Source organism: Argiope bruennichi, chromosome 4, assembly GCF_947563725.1.
Source record: "Argiope bruennichi chromosome 4, qqArgBrue1.1, whole genome shotgun sequence".
Classification (NCBI taxonomy): domain Eukaryota; kingdom Metazoa; phylum Arthropoda; class Arachnida; order Araneae; family Araneidae; genus Argiope; species Argiope bruennichi.
Genome location: NC_079154.1, coordinates 135,097,657 through 135,117,429, shown reverse-complemented (window position 1 = coordinate 135,117,429; position 19,773 = coordinate 135,097,657). Strand labels below are relative to the sequence as shown.

Below are 19,773 nucleotides of genomic sequence, written 5' to 3'. Positions count from 1 at the left end.
TTTATTTCTAGATTTGTAACGTTTTTGTTAACAATATGAATTAAACGGAACGAAATCGCAAAATATATATAAAATCAATTATAATTCATTCCCCCCCAACTTTTAAAAGTGAGAGCATGTTTTATTTACTTTGTTTACGTCTCGACTCAATGCCAATTATCCAACTAAAAAAAGAGAGAAAACAGATTCGCACATATAAATATTAAAAGAAAAAAAAAAAAAAGAATAATGACTATTTATTTTCTTACTGACGTATGAAAAGGAAACGGATGCGGAAGATATGACATTTGCGACAGTGTTTGGTTCCGTATATTTCGAATGAATGTCGTTCTTTCATGAGCGATGCTTCGTTTTGTTCTAAATTCGCAGCTCAAAATGGCGAGTTGTTTCGAAAGTCTTATTCGATAATTGATATATGTTCTTCGATGCTAGGGGCCACTGAAAGCAACATCATATTTGTACATGTGGGTATTTGTATTTGAATCATGGCATTTATTCTACTTCTGAAAAGGCTGTTAGTGGTCGCGATTATTTTTATTTGTTTTGATGGTAAGTAATGATACTGTCGATAGACATTGCTGTCGGCGCTATGTTATTTAATATTTATTTAACGCACATAAATAACAAATTAAATTTGAAAAAAAATTATTGTTTTGAAATAAGTATAAAAATGTTTCCAGTTTAAAATTAATGAAAAGTTGTTCAAAGTTGAAATTCTTTATAAATGTCTTTATCGAAGGATAAATTGGCAGGAATTTAACGAGAATTTTTTAAAATATAATTTGATGTTTAATAATATGAAATAAATTACGAATTCATTTCATTGGTTTACTGAAAATATCAAATTCTTTTTTCTTTTGTTTCTATTTAATGTCAAAATTAAATAAATGTAAAATAAAATTGAATTAATTTTTTCAGAAATTCAATGAAACTGTAAAATAACTATCCAAATTAAAAATTGTAAAAAAAAACATTTACGAACAATAATAATAAAATTTTCACTGAAGAAAATTTTATTAAAAAATTCTTACCCAGGTAATTTTGTTAAAACTGTTTAAAAATTTAAGAAACATTTTAAAAAATCAGGTTCTTTTTTTATTAAATTAGTTAAATAAACAGGATGATTTATGGCCTTGAAAAGTATGAAAAAACTTTTATCCTTTGAAACAAAATATTTACAATTTTTGAAAATTCGATATTTCTTTTTCTTGAGTATCATTCATTATACCATTTAGAAGCCCAAAATTAAATTAAAAATGTATTTAAATTATTTGAAAGAAATAGCACTTTTGCTTTTCAATTTTTTTCTTAAAAGAACCTAAATATGGAAATAAATTTTCGATATTCGAAATTATCGAAAATGTTTATTTTAAATTTATTTTCTGGATAGATTAGCATATCGATTTTAAACATTAAAACGCTGTATATTATTTTGAAGGTAAATGTTCCTTATGTCATTTGATTAACAATGTTTTTTTAAATAAGTTAATTTTATGTTTTATTGACTACTAGGATAAATTTTATTTTGACATTGATTAATTATTCACTTGAAAATTGTTGCTATGTGAATTATATAAGTATATTGTTATCTGAATATTTTGAAGATTCTTTGCTTTTATATTCCAAGTCACTCTTTTAAATTTGTATTAAATCTTAAAACTTAATAAAATATTAGAATTGCGATGAATTTGGCTTATTGTAATTGCTTTTAGGCACATTCAGTTAATGATCTCAAACCTGCTTAAAAATTTTCTTCAGTTTTAGCGTCATAGAGTTTTTTTTCTTTCTTATTCAAATTCATTTTTCTTTTCCTGCAGAAAAAAAATATATTCTAATAAGATTTTTTCGAAGGATATAATAAATAATGCGATAATACTTTTTAAATATATTTATAAAATTTTTGGTATCAAAAATTTATTGGGGAATAATTTTTCATAGTTATTCTTTTCTGTTTGAAGTTCTAGAAAGTAAGTTCCAATATTTTTTGCAGATTTGTCTCGTTTATTTATTGAAAAATTATGCATGATTAGAACTTTATTCGTATTGTTGCTATTTTTAAAATTTAATTTAGTTTTGTTGGTCTTAAATTACATTTACTGCAAATTAGGATATTTTAATATTTAGCATCCAAAATTGTCACATTACTCTTAACATTTAAATAGTTGAATTGAGGTTATTTATTAAATGTTAATGATGCCAATAAATGTTTGACAAAGTAAAAGAGGTTGACATCCATTGCATAGAGTTGGTTAACCATTTTGCTTTATTTTCTTAAATTAGGAACTGCCAAAATGATAAAAGGATGTCACCCGACTTCAAAAGCCCTACATATCTGCCTGAACATCTACTTGGAGAAAGATTTCCCTCTCATTGAAACCTTTGTGAAGAGCAGGAGGCATGGAAGAGTGCTTCTGGAGGATCCAGACCTTCAGAATATATGCAGGTGTTGGTTTAAATCCTCTTCCTACTCGTGTTCATTTTCCCTGACATATTGATTTACAAAATGTATCTCTTTGTGTTATAAATGAATCAAATACTTTTTTGCATTTTAATTTAAATTGCGTTTTGTCGATTTGTCAACTGTTTGGAAAATTATTTACTGCCGCTGCTTTGGTCTAATATCTCAGTGTCAGAGCTTTTACAAATCGATAATCAGGCTTAATATTTCCTATAAAGGATTTTTGTTGACATGCAAATATGTCCACTCAAAATTATCGGAACAAAAGTATATAGATGCATTATGGTCTTATAAATGACAATTTAAAATAAAATCTTTGCTCCTCCTTAAAAAAATCACGTGGTTAATTCTTTGAGCTATCATTCGAATTTTAAAATTTGTTTGGTAACGAAATTATAAAACGGTCATATCAAAAACGTAAATTATTAATCTTTTAATGTCATAGTGTTTTTAAATGTTTTTTTTAACGCAATATTCGTAATTTGATTCAAAACTTTTGCAACAGATATAGTTTTTTATTCAACGCTCTAAAAATGCAAAATATTGGTATTCAAAATTAAGAACTGACTATTATCACAATGGTTGATATAATAATAAACTAATCAAATAATAGTTATGATGCAACGCAGGATTCGTATATAAGACCCATCAACGCAGTGAATTTTGAACACATAGGTTGCAATGCTGGACAATAAATAAATAAATGAATAAAAAGAGGGAATAATGCAGTTCTTAAGCATCAATTCATATTAAAAATAAGTCCCTGAGGCAATCGGTTTCATTGCTTCAGTAGCACTATTTGTACGACTTTGCTTTTCTGGAAAGGAAAAAGCGAACTGAAATTGTTCTTCTAAGAGCTTTTCCGTATGAAGAATAGAGTTAAAATTTAGCTGACTAGCTTATCCGATAAATATTTTCACTTTCCAAAAATTCATCACCTATACGACATTCGTGCACACATTCTCCATAAAAAGAAAATCACAGACAACTTCAACACTGGAAAATCTCGTATTGAATTTCAAGATTTCATCCCTATATTTCATAATTGCCATAGACCCTCTTTTTAAGATATTGATATATCCATTCTGATACCCTCTCAGACCTTAAAACTGTCGCTGAAATAGTGTCCTCTCTTGGATGTTGGAAGACAGATAAAAGGCTTTTGGTTTCTCCAGACTTCTTGAATCAATGTTCATATTACATGGGCACAACCCTTCAGTTCCACGTTTTGCTTTCAAAAGGCTTCCCTATCGACTTTCGGTTTTCAGATAATAGTACAAAAGGCATTTTTTATTTTCTCGTATACGCAGTAGAGAGAAAGTATTGTAATAGTCAAAAAATTCGAACTCGAGATTTTGATGAATCTCCCATTTTTGACTATTCTTTTATTATATTTGTTTGTGGTTACGGACATTTGTTATACGGTCTTAAAACTAAATTTGTAGATTTCTATGAAATTTCGAGAAAAATCTGTTTAAAAAATATGTCTGTCCGGCTGTTAGAATATATTAATAAAATGACTGCAAACAAAATACAAACGAGTACTAGAAGAATAAAATTCGGAACCTAATCCAACTAAGGGTGACTGTTTGTCGGTCTGTACTTTCGGAAGCATGTAAACACATTAACTTAAATATATCAAATTTGGTATTTAATTTTATGACTACAAGTATAGATTCTGTGCCAAATTTTTAAAATTTCAGTTAGCTGGGAAAAATGCTGTTACCACATGCCAGGGATTAATCACGTAACAACTCGCCAGGGATCAATCACACAGCAGATTCAGTAAAATTGCTAAATTCACGTCAAAGATTAATCTTTCGTAATTATTGTAGGCCAGTGCCATACAAGGCGCTCTTTGAAATAACATCTATATTACAGAGTATGTGGAAAAAGTTTGGGGAGAACACTTCCGCTGGTTTGTTTCCTGATGCTTCAAAAATAATAACTTGTTTAACTCGGATAATTCTTAAAATTGTTATCAACAAGCTTTCACAATGATTTGGTTACACAAAGACATGGGCAAATCTTGATTTATCTTAAATTTCATTGAGCACAAATAAAAATCTTAATAAAATCTAAAATTCGAACCGAGGAATTCCCCCTTCCTTACAAAAAATCTTTTTTATGGACTATTTTTTCAAAAATACGTATAATTTTTTATTCTTTCTTTGTGTTTGTTTAAATACATTTTATGATGTTCAGAAACTTAAAAGGGCTGAAACATTCAAGATATTGGGCTCTCTCTCGTCACTTTGTTCTAAGGACATGAGACAAAATGTCTCACACAAATCATTCCTTTTAATTGACCATAATGTGCATGTCCTTAACGGGTATTTAAATCATTTAGTTCCGTAAGGAACGATCCACTAAATGTTTAGGATTTAAATATGACAATTAAATAATCAATAATGATGATACCAAATTTCCTGCAAAATGATGAGCAGCCTTTTTAACCTGCTTTCATTTAACTTGCAATAGTAATAGTTAACTTTTTACTTTGCACTTTCCACCTTATCAAAAAAATTTTACAAAAGAGATAAAATCATTACAATTTGCCGCGCAAAGAGAAAAAAAAGTTTTTATGGCGTGCCTTTGTAAACATTTGCACTGTTACCTTTCTACCGTTTATAATAATTATATATTTTACAACAAATTACTCACTTTATAATATATATTTTTGTTACAGACACATCGCCTCTCTTAATGACTGCTACAATAGTTTGTGGGGAGAATGCACTTCCTACTGGCAGGTGGAGAGATATTCAAGGCTGATCCATCTCATCAACTCAACCCATTCTTACCTCTGCTCCAATACAACAGATGTTTTGAAAGGTAGGTGGGTACAAGCTTTTTTCGACAATGCAATTTCACAGAATTCCTAAAATTAAGCTGAAGTAGGGATTTTAAAACCTTTTTTGTGTTTCTATTTCGAATGTCATCAAACGAAATTAATTTTCGATATCTTATTTTTGTGGGAAACTATTTTCTCATACATTAAGAGTTTATTCGAAATATATATATATATATATATATATATATATATATATATATATATATATATATATATATATATATATATATATATATATATATATATATATATATATATATATATATATATATATAGTGCATTAAGTTACGGCGCGAAAATGTGAAGTAATTCTCTCTTTGAAAATTTTAAATTTCCTGCTTAATTTTATTATCATTCCACAGTCTTCATTGTCATTCCCGGTATTCCATATTTTCCACATGGCACATTTTTCATCTATCGTATAAATATGCCGCTCGTTCCAATTTGTGACCATAAACCAAAATATTAGAACACCTGTTCAAAAGGAATTTTGTGCCTATGTAGATATTATGTTTTATAATAAATTTACATCAGAAAGAGCGGTAACCGGCACATTGTATATATTTATTGCGCTGCATTATGAGGCCAGTCATTCCGTTTGTAATTACACAGAAGTAAATACTTGAATGCCAACTTTCTAAAGTCATTAAATATATTTGCAATTTGAAAAGGTAGAAGGTCTTAAAGCTTTATTAAGAAAAATAGTTTCTAGCTGAATTTATAACATTTAAAAATTAGTTTTTTACAAAAAGTGAGATTTATAGGTGGGATGTGTATAAATAAAACTTGTCACCGTGACATTTCTTTAAAAAATACGTTCTTATGAAAGTTGCTAATATATTATCTACACTAAGTATATTTTAATAAAATCAAGTCATTTTCTAGTTCATGTTCCTACTTCATTTTACTTCAGATCTTCTTATAAATCTTGACTGCTTGGCGAGAGCGAGGGATTATCTCGCCAAATGTTCCCATGCTGGTTTCAACTGGATGACAACATGGAAACAGATAATGAGGTTGCGAATACTGTCTACAGAAAGTTGCCCTATGTTGAATGACTACAAATCCTGCATGGTACAAGAATTGGAGGGTGTCATTTGTGGTAAAGAAGCCAGTATAGTTTATGGAGATTTAATAGAAGAATGGCTGAAAACTTTGTGCAATGAAAATACTCTGTATTATCTGACGTTCACTTCTGTTGCATCTTCTAGGGTAACTTTGGAATTCACTTTATATACGGTCATATTTCTTTTTCTACGATCTATATCATTCACTTTCTGAAGCAGTTCAGAGAATTTTGCTAGAAAGTATCTTTCTGTGTTTCAAAATGAGTATCGGCCCTTCAATAATGAGTAGTGTTATATTCATGTTCATCCTTTTCTTTTGCGGATCATATGCTTTTAGTATATTTTTCTGAGCATATTTTTGCATAATCATCTTTCTTCACTTCCACTTTTCTTTACTTTCTCTTTCTTTTTCCACTTCAGGAGAGATGAATGCGCTTGAACGCGTTGCTCCGCAGAGCGACTGCCGTAAGTTTGTCACATTGCCTCTTTTTCATTTTTGCTGAAAAGACATGACAAACTTTAATTGCATTTCTTTTGTTATTCTATTATTTCTGATATTTGTATTACTCGCAGTTTGATTTGAGAAAGATGATTGTGGCAGGATGAATTTGGAAAAATTGTTTTGAAAGAAGAAAATTGTTTCTTTGGATGGACAAGAAAGCACAGAAAGTTCTCGTGCTCATGCGTTTTGTATCTGTCGTGGGAGCTTGGAATTTTGCATTTAACATAAAGATTCTACTTATTGCACTATTCGCGTCATTTCTGGATTACACTAACTAAATTGGAGTTAATGCTACAATAATGAGTTATATTACCTCATAATTGCCATTATTTTAATAAACGTTTGGTATATAGGGTGCTCAGTGAATGTAACGGCATATTTAGAGGATTATTAAAAGGCATCAAAAGGAACAAAAGCACAGAATGATATCCCAAACTCCGATTGGTCAGAGAAAATTTCGAACAATATCGTCAGGCGCAATGGCGGATTTTCGAAAGGGTAGATTAGGGTAGATCTAAGCCGAGAGAAGGTAATAAACAGACAGATTAGAAAGCTTTATTTTTCTAGTTATCACCGGAATGCGCTTGCAAAAATTAAAAATTATATAAATTGTAAAATAATAGAATAATATTATTAACATTTTCAAGTCTAATCGATCTTCTTATATTTTTCTGAGTTATTAAAATATTTATGAACACCGAACATGCTGCTTCAATAACAAATGTGAGTGCCAGAAAAACAAGAGTCTTAACAGATAAACAGAAATAAATACATTTTGACGAAATGAATAAAATAAAAATGATTAACCTTAAATCATAGACATGTTAAAAGTGTTTTGAAATTAAGTTGATCAATTTATTAAAAGAAGGCGCTTTTAATGTGAACTGTGCAAGATCTTGAAATAATTTAAATCCGCCATCATTGTTCAGGCGACGAGAATAAAAAAATGTAACAATAATAACGAAAAGATTGACTCGAATAGACAGATTTGCAAATCTTCGCATAGTCTACAAAGATGTCAAAGCTTGTACAATACTGTCTACAATGATGGAAAAGTAACGATAATGATTTGAATGAAATTATTATAGATGTCACTCGAATTGACAGACTTGAATATTCTTGCAAAGGTATAATGCATTTGTTCTCTCAGAGGTTCCAGTTATGCTATTGATACTAGATTGAAACTGAAATGACTGATTGAAATTTACAAATGCATTCAGCGATCAATTGACACCCGCTTTTTGTCTGCTCCGAAATCAAATCTCCATATATATTTATATCGACTAAATAAATGCCTTATGCACTTTCATTTCCCGTTCCCTTTGGTACTTTTTAACAAGCTTTTGAGTTTGTTACCTCATTATTTGAAAAGCATATTTTCTATAATAAAAAAATAAAAGTCTATTTTTTTTCTTTTCTATGATTTTCTTTTCTATGATCTTTCTATTCCTGACTAACTGATGCAAACAGACGAATATGAAAATGACATGAAATGATTTCCAAAATAAGAATATTCCGAATCAATTTCATCATCCGTTAAATCAGATGCTATAAGTTTTACGACCAGTTTTTCCTTTTTCTGTGATACCTGTTACTTGCTTCTTTAAAGAGAAAATAAATGTAACTGAAAGTTATTTGAAATTATTGGATCAAATAGAATTTTTCTTTTTGTGAATTATGCTACATTCTTATATTTCTTCCACCTGTATTTGCTGTGGTAAGTTTTCAATATGTTATTTACTTTATCTATCGATATTTTCTTTAAATGCTGCCTTTTACAGTCTAACATAGGATTACTGATTCTAAGTTCAAGAGACTTGAAAAAATGTTTCAAAGTTGTTTCAATAGATTAGACTGTATTTGAGCAAAAGTAGAATTTTCGACGATTATCTCAATCCTTCTCTTCACTTCGATGTGTACAATATCAGGTCATCATATTCCTATTTAATTTTATGCTCAGTATTGTTTCACACTATATATTCATTTTAAAAATTCATACACCAGTCACTTGGTTCTTGTTTTAATATGATTGTATGACGCACGATGTTAACGTGTTAATGGTCTTAACGTCAAGAACTTATATGTTCTTACTTTATAGTCAGTAAGACCCCAGATTGACATTATGTATGACATGTGACATTATTTTGGTCAGCAATAATTCAAAATTGATATTTTGTAGGAAGATGATAGAATCATATTCAGGCCAACTTAACTAAATGTAATAAGTAGTTTATCCATATTGTAAGCTTAAGTTGTCTCTGACTGATCCACTGTTTAATAATAATTTTCAATAGAATACATTCATATTACAGCACAGCTGGATACATCTTGTATCTTTTTCTTAAATATGAATAATCTTTTTCAATCAAAAATTATTACTTTCAAGAAATAATAATTAGAACATTTTTTTTTCTTAATTCTTCTATTAACTTAACCTCTTCATAGTCCGTAATGCGTCTAGCGCATTCAAGTGAAATTTCTGTAGGGAGGCCGTAACGCGCTTCTTCAAGTGTTCTTCCACATTTTAAAATTTTTAAACGTTTAAAACGCTTTGTAAATGTTTACCTGTTTGAGTTTTTATTTTCGTTTGTTCTAATTCAATGAAAAACAGAGGACAGCCAGAAATCTTTGTGGCCAGAAAAGGACAACGAAAGGGTTAAACCATGAAATTTTCTGTGATTGGAGCACATATTTTTCTTCCGTTATTGTTATTGCGCCATTCCAAAATTTTATTCACGTTTTTTTCATATCTCAATTTTCCCGGATCTTTTTAAAATTATTGTCTAAACTTATTAGTTCTTTGCGGTAGTTATATACAAAAAGTATTCTTTCCTAAATCAAGCAATCCTTAAAAAATTCTCATCTAAATTAATCTCATCTTTAATTGTGCGATGTTAGATTCTCTTTATAAATAATATCCATAAGTACTCATTCAAGTGTATGTTCCTGTTTGAATTCGAATGTGCTCAGTACCCTTTGCTCCAATGCTTGTTATGCTTTCGCAATTTTGTGTAAATTCTTTTGCATAGTTCATAAAAATAACCAAAATTTAACCAACATGAAAATAGTTTTCTTTAAAGTGACTTTATTCTAAATACTTATGTTTGAAAATTATATTTCTCTTTATAAGAAAATGTATTTGTATGGCTCAGTTTGAGTGCTTATTATCAAGTGAGAACGCGATGTTGTTTTCGGAATAGGGTTTGTGTTGTCGGTCAGGTATAAAGACAATCGGTCATCGGAGATTATAGATGATGGGAAGTGGCTTTAAATTGGGACCGCAGAAAACGTAAAATATCAGAAAAAATTACAAATGCTAAACGTTTCAGTTTAGATTCTGAATTGTTGCCATTTACTTTTATCTTTAATCACATCATTGAAAATATTTCTATAGAAAGATTATAGTAGGAAGCTCACTCTACTTTTTTCAAAGTACTTCCTAATGAATATTCAATTTAACAGTACATTTCATGTTATCAACCATGGTTTACAAAAACAATTATTAGAATCAACCATTATCACAAGTTATTGTACGATACTTCAACAATGTTGTTTGATTTTGTAAATGACGGATTTTACCGCCGGATGTAATAAACATATTATTGAGTATTTTGTGCTAATAGGAATGATTATAATATAGTATTATAAACTTCCGTAATTGTTGGCAGTAATTGAATCAAAAACACCTTAAGATCTTTTTCTATGTAAATACATATCTGAAATTTTAAACTCAGCAGATTGAGTATCAATCAAAATCCATTTTATTTTTATTTCTTTATCTCTACTTTAAAATTGGGATTTTTTTTTTGCTTAAAGTTTTTCTTTAAATTGAAGATTTGGAGATTAACTGAATTCCCCACCCCTACCCCTATCGAATTTGGAAACGCAATATTTCATACCCTAGTCATGTTTGATAAACAGGTTTGAACAGGAAAGATTGAAGTTATTTTGAAGATAAATGTTTAATTCTCATAGATCCAAGTGTTGAAATGCACGTTGAATATTCAGTCCGTCGGAATTGATGGTTCTCTTAGATGTGAGCTTCTGACTTTCTTAATTTATGCCTTTCAGTAGAAAGTTGGATTGCGTCCAGGAATTATGAACCGCTAACATTTTGTGTTTCGTTCAACTTTTTTTTACGAATGCAAAAAATGTCATAAAACTAAAGTGATTTAAAACATTTACGTAAAATGTAACAAATAAACATATTTCACTGTTTATTTTAATTTATCATACCATGAATGTTATTTTTTCATTTTGCTTCTCTTTTTATGTATAGAATTAAAAATATGATCATTTACTTTTTATGTATAGAAAGTAAGTAATCATTTGGAAAATTTCATTTTTGCGAGAATGGGAGATGTTAAAAATTACAATGTAATGTCAATTTCTTGTTAAATCTTATGTCCAAATACTTTTAACATAAATATATAAGTTTCGGTTGGATCATTAGTGTCAAAAGTGGAGTGTGGTTTGATTTTAAAATATATCTGTATGTCGTTTAATTTTAAATGCTTTTATTTGTTTGCGTTAAATCGAGCTTCTTTAGAATATTCCTTGAAATAAGTTTTGTAGTTTTTTCCTTAATTATTTTGTGACGAATATTTTTAATTTTTAGAGTATTGTGGTATGAAATATTTGATTTATTTGTATTTTTATGACTATTTATCCGATTAATGTGATAATATTGTTATTACTTTTATTAACATTATTTTTTATTACTTCAAAGAAGTGGCTGTGATGCAGAAAAGGTTGTGGTTTTAATATTTTATATTTTATTCTTTTATATTTAATTTTATCTTATGAATCTGAAATTTTTGTGGTTGTGATCTTATTTCAAGAAATGCTCAAAAGCATTTCAATATAGATATATAGCATGCACAAAATAAAGTTCTGCCATACTTGAATCAACATATTTTTTATTTTTGTATTTTTTATGTTTTGTGTCAAAACTGTTGAATGAGAATATGTGAATACTGTTTTTTTATCAACAGAAAATACTTACATATTCGTGCAATTTTTACACTTAGTTAGATTCTCCTACATTTATTATTGCAAGATTAAAATCTTCCTTACACTTTTAAAACGAATAAAGTATAAATGTAAATGACATATTTTTAATTGTCTGAATAAAGTATTAATGTATATTCAGTTTCAGAGAAGAATCTTAAATTATCTAGCAAAAAGAAGACGATTACATGAGAAAAATGAAGGTTGGGGTAAAGCAAGTTGAAACGTCATTTCGAGCTGCTAGGTGAATAGAATAATAAACATTTGTATGCATCGCAGAAGCACAGAAAAAGTTCTACGAAATAAAGATATCCTCGAAATTTACTATTCAGTAATTACTATTAGTAAAAACTTAATCAGTAACTTAAATCAAACTTAATCAATTAAAATTAAAATCAATGACATGTTTCCGCTTAGACATATTAGGCAATTACTTAAGACCATTGGTCTGAAGCGCAGCAAACAGTTGTATAGTATGTAGCATGTCATTAGTTGTATAGCATGTGCGAATGATATCCAGGCATGATATTAATTTTTCACCCTTTCATTATATTTGGTTTTAAAACAATGGCATTAACAGACTGATATTTTGTCTTCATTGCCCCCCCCCTCCAAAAAAAAAAAAAAAAAAAACTGGCGCCAGGGCACCTATATCCCTCTAGCCGTTGCTTTGCCGATGATTTTACCTTATACCCTTCTAGGTAATAATAAATGCATTTACTTTTAACAGTAAAGACAAAAACCTTCCTATTGTGAATATTAATTTATATTTCTAAGGATTGCATTATTGTTTAAATCAATCAGAAATACAATTAATATTTTTTTAAAAGGCATTGTTTCAACTTAACTTTGAAAAAAATTCAGAAAATCTTCTTTATTTGGTTCAGCGAGGATTAATAAAATCTGAAATATGGCATTAAATCTAATAAAAAAAGCAGATACTTTGAGGAAACGTTTCCACTTTCCTCATACCATTCGCTTGTCGATTATTACTGTTAACTGCATTACTATTTTGAAAACATATCCCCCTTTGTTACACACACAATTTTTCTTTCAACAAAAATACGCCGATGCAGTAAAAGCAAAATTTTGAATAAGAACAAACAGATATTCGTTACTACTTACAAATTGTAAAACTAACTAAATCTGTGGAAGTCGTCATTCCGGAAGTTTCTTGCACACTCCCTAATAAATCGTCCCAACTTCCTGCATAAAACTATGGATCTTATACAAAGTCATGGACATTATGAGTGCTCAGATCTTTATATTCAGCATTCCTGTACACGAAAATTTTGTGCTTCGCAGAATGGTAAAGAAAACCGACTATGCATTAGGGAAAACGACTTTTAATGACCGATTGAAATCTAACTTTGATACAGAACTGCTATTTTACTTACAAGATAATTTCATTTATTTGAGTTATGTGTTTTTGAGTTATCATATTTAGTTGTATGCGAAAGGCTGGGATAGTCTGGTTGGTAAGGCATTGGATTCGCGTCTCTTGGGTTGTGAGTTCGAACCCGGCGATTGAAGACTCTCCGTGTGTGTGTGTGTGGTGGCTGCTGCATTTAAAAATCGGTCGTGGTCACAAAATCCTCCATTTCGGGAGTAATATCACTGGTGGTACTGGATCAGGGGTGATCTTTCTCCGATTCAGGTCTAAATTACGATCTGTGGCTGAGTGAATGAAGTCTTCCCCGTAAAAAGGGTTGTGACGTGTTTGCAGCTAAGTCGTACTCTATGCCTTCTGTGGTGAAACAAGAAAAAGAAAAGAAAATTAGAAAAACAAGAGACGCACCCTTGGCGTAAAATCAGTGGGCTTGTCAAGTGCCATTAAAAACAACGACAACATGTACGTGATAAAATGTACAAAATGTCCATCAATCCCTTGGCGGCTTTAGTTTCGAATATGCTAAGGAGAATACATAGAATCGACACTTTAGGTGCTAAACTATGTACCAACTGTATCCATGTAGTTCTTTTGTTATCTGTATTTAGGTAGGCAGAGAGATAGACACATTTTCTGTGAATGGATTTCGTTTAAAATTTTATTGAAAACTACCAATTTTGAACAAAACTCACATACTAAATTTAGCTCAAAGTACTTTGGGGTTATCGTATTCACTGACAGAGGGACAGACATAATTCCAAAAAGTGTGTTATTCACATTTAGGGAGGTTCGTCAAACTTTCGAGTTCGAAATTTTTGACGATTACAATACTTTTTCTTTGTATACTTCGTGTACGAGAAAGCAAAAAGACATTGTATTTGGCAGCACTGTAGATCCGATTTCTGCAGAAAACTGAAAATATTAATTTATTGAAATGAGATAAACGATGCGATTTGCTTTTCAATTCAGTCAATATTTCCGAATACGTTACCTTCCTGTTTGTAGCCACTTGATCTAGGACGTGTGTTTAATTCTGAATTTTTTTTACAGTCTTTGTACCCTATACTTTGAACATTTTTAACTTTTTCATAAATTTTCCTATTAGCACAAGATATTGTCCGATATCTCCTCAATGCTCTGAATGTTAGACAGTATCGTGAAGACAGCGTAACAATTGTTCGGCATTTTGGGCCATTAGGGTTTAAATTGTTTTGTAGATAAATAACGCCGTAATAATGAAGCATAACATATCACTCAATAGTCTTTGATTTAACACGTATATGGCAACTCTGTTGACGGACCCTTATGATTTTTGGATAGTACCAATATTCAAACGATACGTGTCAAAATTTCGTGACATTCTGACAATTAGTTTACAGCTACAGTGGTTTTAGTAGTTTTTATAATTTTGAAAGTGGATTTGTTCAGACAGTGGCTTGATAAGCGTTATGGAGATTTTGCACCTGGGAAATCAACTATTATTGATTGGTATGTTGAATTTAATACGCTCTCATATAAACACTGATGATACTAAACGCTGTAATCCCCCAAAACCGGCTTGTCATTACGGAAAACATAAAAAAAATAATAATAATAAAAAAAAATGTAAGACCATAAAGGGAAGTTGCTTGAGATAACTGACACCTTAAAGATGTCAGAAGATAATACAATTTTAAACGAAGATTCGTAAATTGCTTCCGAAGTGGGTGCAGCGTTTTCTCGAGTCGGACCAAAAATAACAACGCGCCTTTCAGATTCGCAGCACTGTTTACAGCTGTTCAAGCGAGATAAAAATGATTTCTTGTATGTGACAATAGACGAATCATAGTTCCATTACTAAAGCAGCAAAAAACCAAATAAAAAAGATCGTTCGCTGAGTGGGCAGCAACCGATGAAAGTTGTCCAAGGCGATTAAAAACTGAAAAGTCAGCCGGAAAAGTTATGGCATTCATATTCTGGAATGCGCACAGTATTTCATTCATTGACTGTCATAAGAAAGGCAAAGGTACCAACCTTATCAATTGCGAATATTACAAAGCATTGTTGGATTCATTGAGTGTAGAAGTCAAGGAAAAACGAACGCACATATGAAAGAAAAAAGTGTATTCTAGCAAGATAATCCCCCGTGTCACGAGTTGATGAAAACGATGGTGAAATGGAATGAATGACACTTCGAATTGCTTCCACACCCTCCATATTCTCCAGATATGGCCCCCAGTGACTTCTGGCTTTTTACAGACGTCAAAAAGATGCCCCAGGTAAAGAAATTTGGCTCAGATATAGAAATGATTGCCGAAACTGAAGTATATTTGAGAGCAAAGACAAACCTTCTACTAAAAAGGCATCGAGGCTTAGAGGAGTATTGGACTGAATGTTGACTCTTGTTGGACTCTTGAAGGAGAGTGTATTCTTGAATAAAGTCGAATTTATACAAAAAATGTTTTCTTAATTAAACCGTGAACTTATTGAGTAATACGTAGGGCTATGCGGATTTTCGATTTATCGAAAATAATCGATTTTTCGATATCAATTTTAGAAAAATGTCGATTTATCAGTATTATGATCAAGAATCATGGATCACGATGAATCGCGATACAATAAATCGATATTTACAAGTAATTTGAGTTTTCGATTTTGTTTCGGTTTCCGGTTAGTGTTTATTTTTGTTGCTCTTCATTGTTTTTTTACTTCCATTTTTCATTTTTGTTAATATTTCTATAAATACTGTCATAATCAAATATATATAAACACTTGTTTTAAGCATGTCACTTTAGAATAAATTATTTTCTGTTCCCTAACTGAATGATACCACCCGCAAATTTATATTTAAATATAATAAAAGAATTATGTATCTTTTATTTTCATATATATTTACAAGTAAATTTTTAATGTTTTATACGTTCTAAACAGGCGAAATATCTTCCAGAAATAATAGTAAAGCAATTCTGTAATAATTTTTAATACCTTTATCAATTAAGTTTAAAAATCTTACAAATAGTTGAACGCCAAATGTATCTGTTCAGAAACAGATGCTAAAAAATATTTAATTAAAAAACTTGCAGTATTTATCAAATTAAAAAAATTGCAGTCTATTTAAAAATTAAGTAGGGTATTAATTATTATACATTATTAAGGTATTAATTCATAAAAAATACATTAATAAAATTTGAAATGCAGAGCAAATAAATTTAATTAGAAATCATTAATCATTTCCCAATCATTTTTTGTTTGTTTAATTCTTTCGATACAAGTTTTTATAAATCTAAATGTTGTAATGGATTTCCAAAATTTATTTACATATATACATTGTAAAGCAAAAAGCGAGATTTAAATCATTATACATATCTCCTACATTGTATGTAAAATTTATAAATTCTATTTAAACTAAAGTCCTGTTTGGTGAAAATTTTTGAACTAATGATTTTTAAAAGTCTGATTTTAATTTGCTATAATAAATTTTTAAAACATTTTTACTGTCAAAATCTGCATTTTCTTTTTATCTTCGTATTATTATTTAATCAGCCAAGGATGGGAGGTTGCGATATATTAATATATGAATATTCTGGTTAAATGAAATTAAAATGCAACTTTTTTTTAGTAACGAATGCAAATGTTATATCTTATTGTAAGATAATACAATATTAACAACTAAATTCATCCAAAATGTGTAGAGTGATCATTCCACGAGGAAAAAAGCTTTTCTCCAATTTAGTAGTTTTCAAATTCTATGTTCCAAATTTAAATAAATTTAAAAGCAGCAGGGTGAAATTGAAATTTCCAGTTGCGCATTGAAGTTAAAAATTTAGTATAGGTATGAAGCTATATATAATCTCAAACACTCAGAAGTAAAAAATGAATCAGCCTTTGAAGTCTTTCAGATCTTCCTATAGTAACGCATTTAAAAGAGATTAGTATCAGCGTTTTTAATGCGAGACAAAATGTCAGTGCGAAAGCTTAATTATCTGCTATAAAATGCTTTCTATACATATAATATATGTTTTGCACTTGTCCATCGAGGTTTTGTGAGTGTGACACCACTTTAAACAACGTTTACCATTAACATCTGTGTCAAGTGGTTTGGAAATTGCTTCTCTGCCCTAAATGTTCTGTTTAGGAAGGTGCCTTCTAATTGTAATCACTGACTCTGGAGAATCCAGATGGGTATTGAGCTCTGCGGTCACTTTTGCTGCAGTTATTCTCTTTTTAGACATTACAATATCCGAATTAGACATTACAATACTTTAATATCCGTCGGTCTCTTTTACTGAACTTCTCTTTCCGCCCACTATTTTGCTTTGCCCAGCTTGTCTTGCCGCGCTGTGTGTATGCTGTCATGACTTTAGACACCGTACTTCTAGAAACGCCTAAAAGTTGGGATGTTTCGGTCACACTTGCTACAGCTAGACGGACTCCTACAATTTGGCCTCTTTGAAAATCTGAGAGGTCCTGCATTTTATGCTTTTGAAAAAAAAATCCAAGAATTACAGAACTTTAATAAAGCTAACACATACTACCAGAATATATACATTGCTATTTATATATATATATAAAAACAACTGGTGGCTATTATTATATTTTAATGCCTACGAAGCGCATTCAAAAATGTCAGTTTTATTCACAGGTGTTTCCATTATTTTGATAACCACATGTATGTTACTTTAAATATATGTGGCAGTTAAATAGAAACTCATAACTGTTTCCTTAAACACTTGTACATAAAATACGCTCACTCGTTGTTAATCTACAATATTATAGAAAATAAGCAGACAATTATGTACTATCTCTCCTTAGTGCTTTATCTTGATTTCGAAAACAGACAAAAACAAATAGGTAAATAATTTTTATATGCCTTTTCCAGTTTGAAATATTGGCTTGAAATTTTATCCTCAATTAACTAAACTCTTATAATTTGTAATATTTAATTCACATTAACTTGTTTTTCCAGAAGTGCTTCTGAATACTGATTGCATGTCCAGGGCGAAACCTTATATTGCCAATTGCTCCAGCACTGGCTTCGACTGGATGATGACGTGGAAGCAAATACTCAGGATGCAAGTATCCCCCGAGGATCGCTGCCATGCTCTGGGCAACTACAAAACGTGCTTGTCTCAGCAGCTCATGAACATACCGTGCGGCATGGAATCCACCAGGGTGTACGGAAATTTGATAGAAGTGTGGCTGAAGAACTGGTGCGACAAGGATTCATCACCATCCAGTGCTATGAAGTATTTTTACCGCCCTGTAACATTTAGATCGAGTTGAAGTGCAGCTTTATCGGTATATGAAATACAGCTATATGAATTTGAATGAATGGACGTATTTTGTACACTGGAATGTACAGTCTGTAGAGAAGCAGAAGAAACGGAAATGCTAAAATCAACTAAAACAAGACCTGATACGACACGTAAAGTCATTTTTAGCACAATCTTATGAAGGGCTTCGCTATGTCTGGAATTTCCAATTTTTTTATTTAGTAATTTAGATTTAGTGATACTTTTTTTAAAAAAAAAAAATCACTTCTAATTAACTCTAACAAATAAAATTTAGAATCCTATCATCAATTTTTGTTTCTCTTAGATATTAATTATGATTACTATGACTTTCTGGATCTCTATCCAGTACGCTTTGAAAATACGAGTGCGCAATCTGGCATTTTTATATATTTATTGAATGAATTTCAATAAATATATAAAACATTTATTTTATTAATAAATATTTTTCAAACCAGAGGGAAGGTTCTCCAAGGAACTTTCTTGCATGTTCTCTAATAAAAGTATAAAAGCATAAAATTGTGAACTTTGGGCAAATTTTCAAATTTTTTACTTTCATACATATATATGTTGTTGTTTTATAATATACAGAAGAAAACTGGTATTCACTGCATGCCATTGGCTCAGGCGAGCCGTGAAAGATCGAACTTTTTGCTTGAATTTAGCGTTTTTATTGAATTTAGCCTGCTATTTTTTTCCGAATAATCGCTGACATGTAATTAATACACAAGTTTCAGAAAATGAAACATGTCATTTGGACACCTTTTTTCCCGATCGACAGAAACCAAAATTCGACATAGAATTACAATTGCAGTCACAAGACTGCATATCGAGTTTCATTTATTAACTCATTATTTATTTATTTATTTGGATTATTGCGTTTACAATCATTAGAAAAGACAGACGACACACGATAAATCCTTTGATAGATTTAGTTCAGTATTTGACAAGATCTTACGCTTTAGACATTAAATAGTGAATCAAATTTCATGTACCTAAATTGTTATATTTTTTACATACGATTTTGCATGCATGGAAAAGTATAAATTAACTGAAAGTTAACCCTTGTTGGATTTAGTTTCAAATTTGGTTCGGATCTACACGCTAAGCCTGTGCACCAAATTTTATTTATCCTGCTCTTTATGTTATGAATTGAACACATATTAAATTTGCCATTAAACCAAATACTTTAAGAAAAAATGTTTTCTTCTGTTTTATAATT

At 30.2% G+C, this 19,773-nt stretch overlaps 1 protein-coding gene across 2 annotated transcripts; it reads left to right on the top strand.

Annotated features, from left to right (window-relative positions):
* Window positions 1–290: 290 nt before the first annotated feature.
* On the top strand, window positions 291–18,927 carry LOC129966624 (uncharacterized). 2 transcript variants are annotated; one of them, XM_056081124.1, is made up of 4 exons: window positions 291–549; window positions 2,281–2,443; window positions 5,148–5,293; window positions 6,226–11,774. In XM_056081124.1, the coding sequence occupies exons 1-4, from the start codon at window positions 486–488 to the stop codon at window positions 6,591–6,593; spliced, it is 741 nt and encodes a 246-aa protein (XP_055937099.1). In that variant the 5' UTR covers window positions 291–485; the 3' UTR covers window positions 6,594–11,774. The 2 variants fall into 2 exon arrangements, with proteins under 2 accessions (XP_055937099.1, XP_055937100.1); XM_056081125.1 differs by lacking the exon at window positions 6,226–11,774 and adding an exon at window positions 18,227–18,927 and having other exon boundaries at window positions 297–549.
* Window positions 18,928–19,773: the final 846 nt, after the last annotated feature.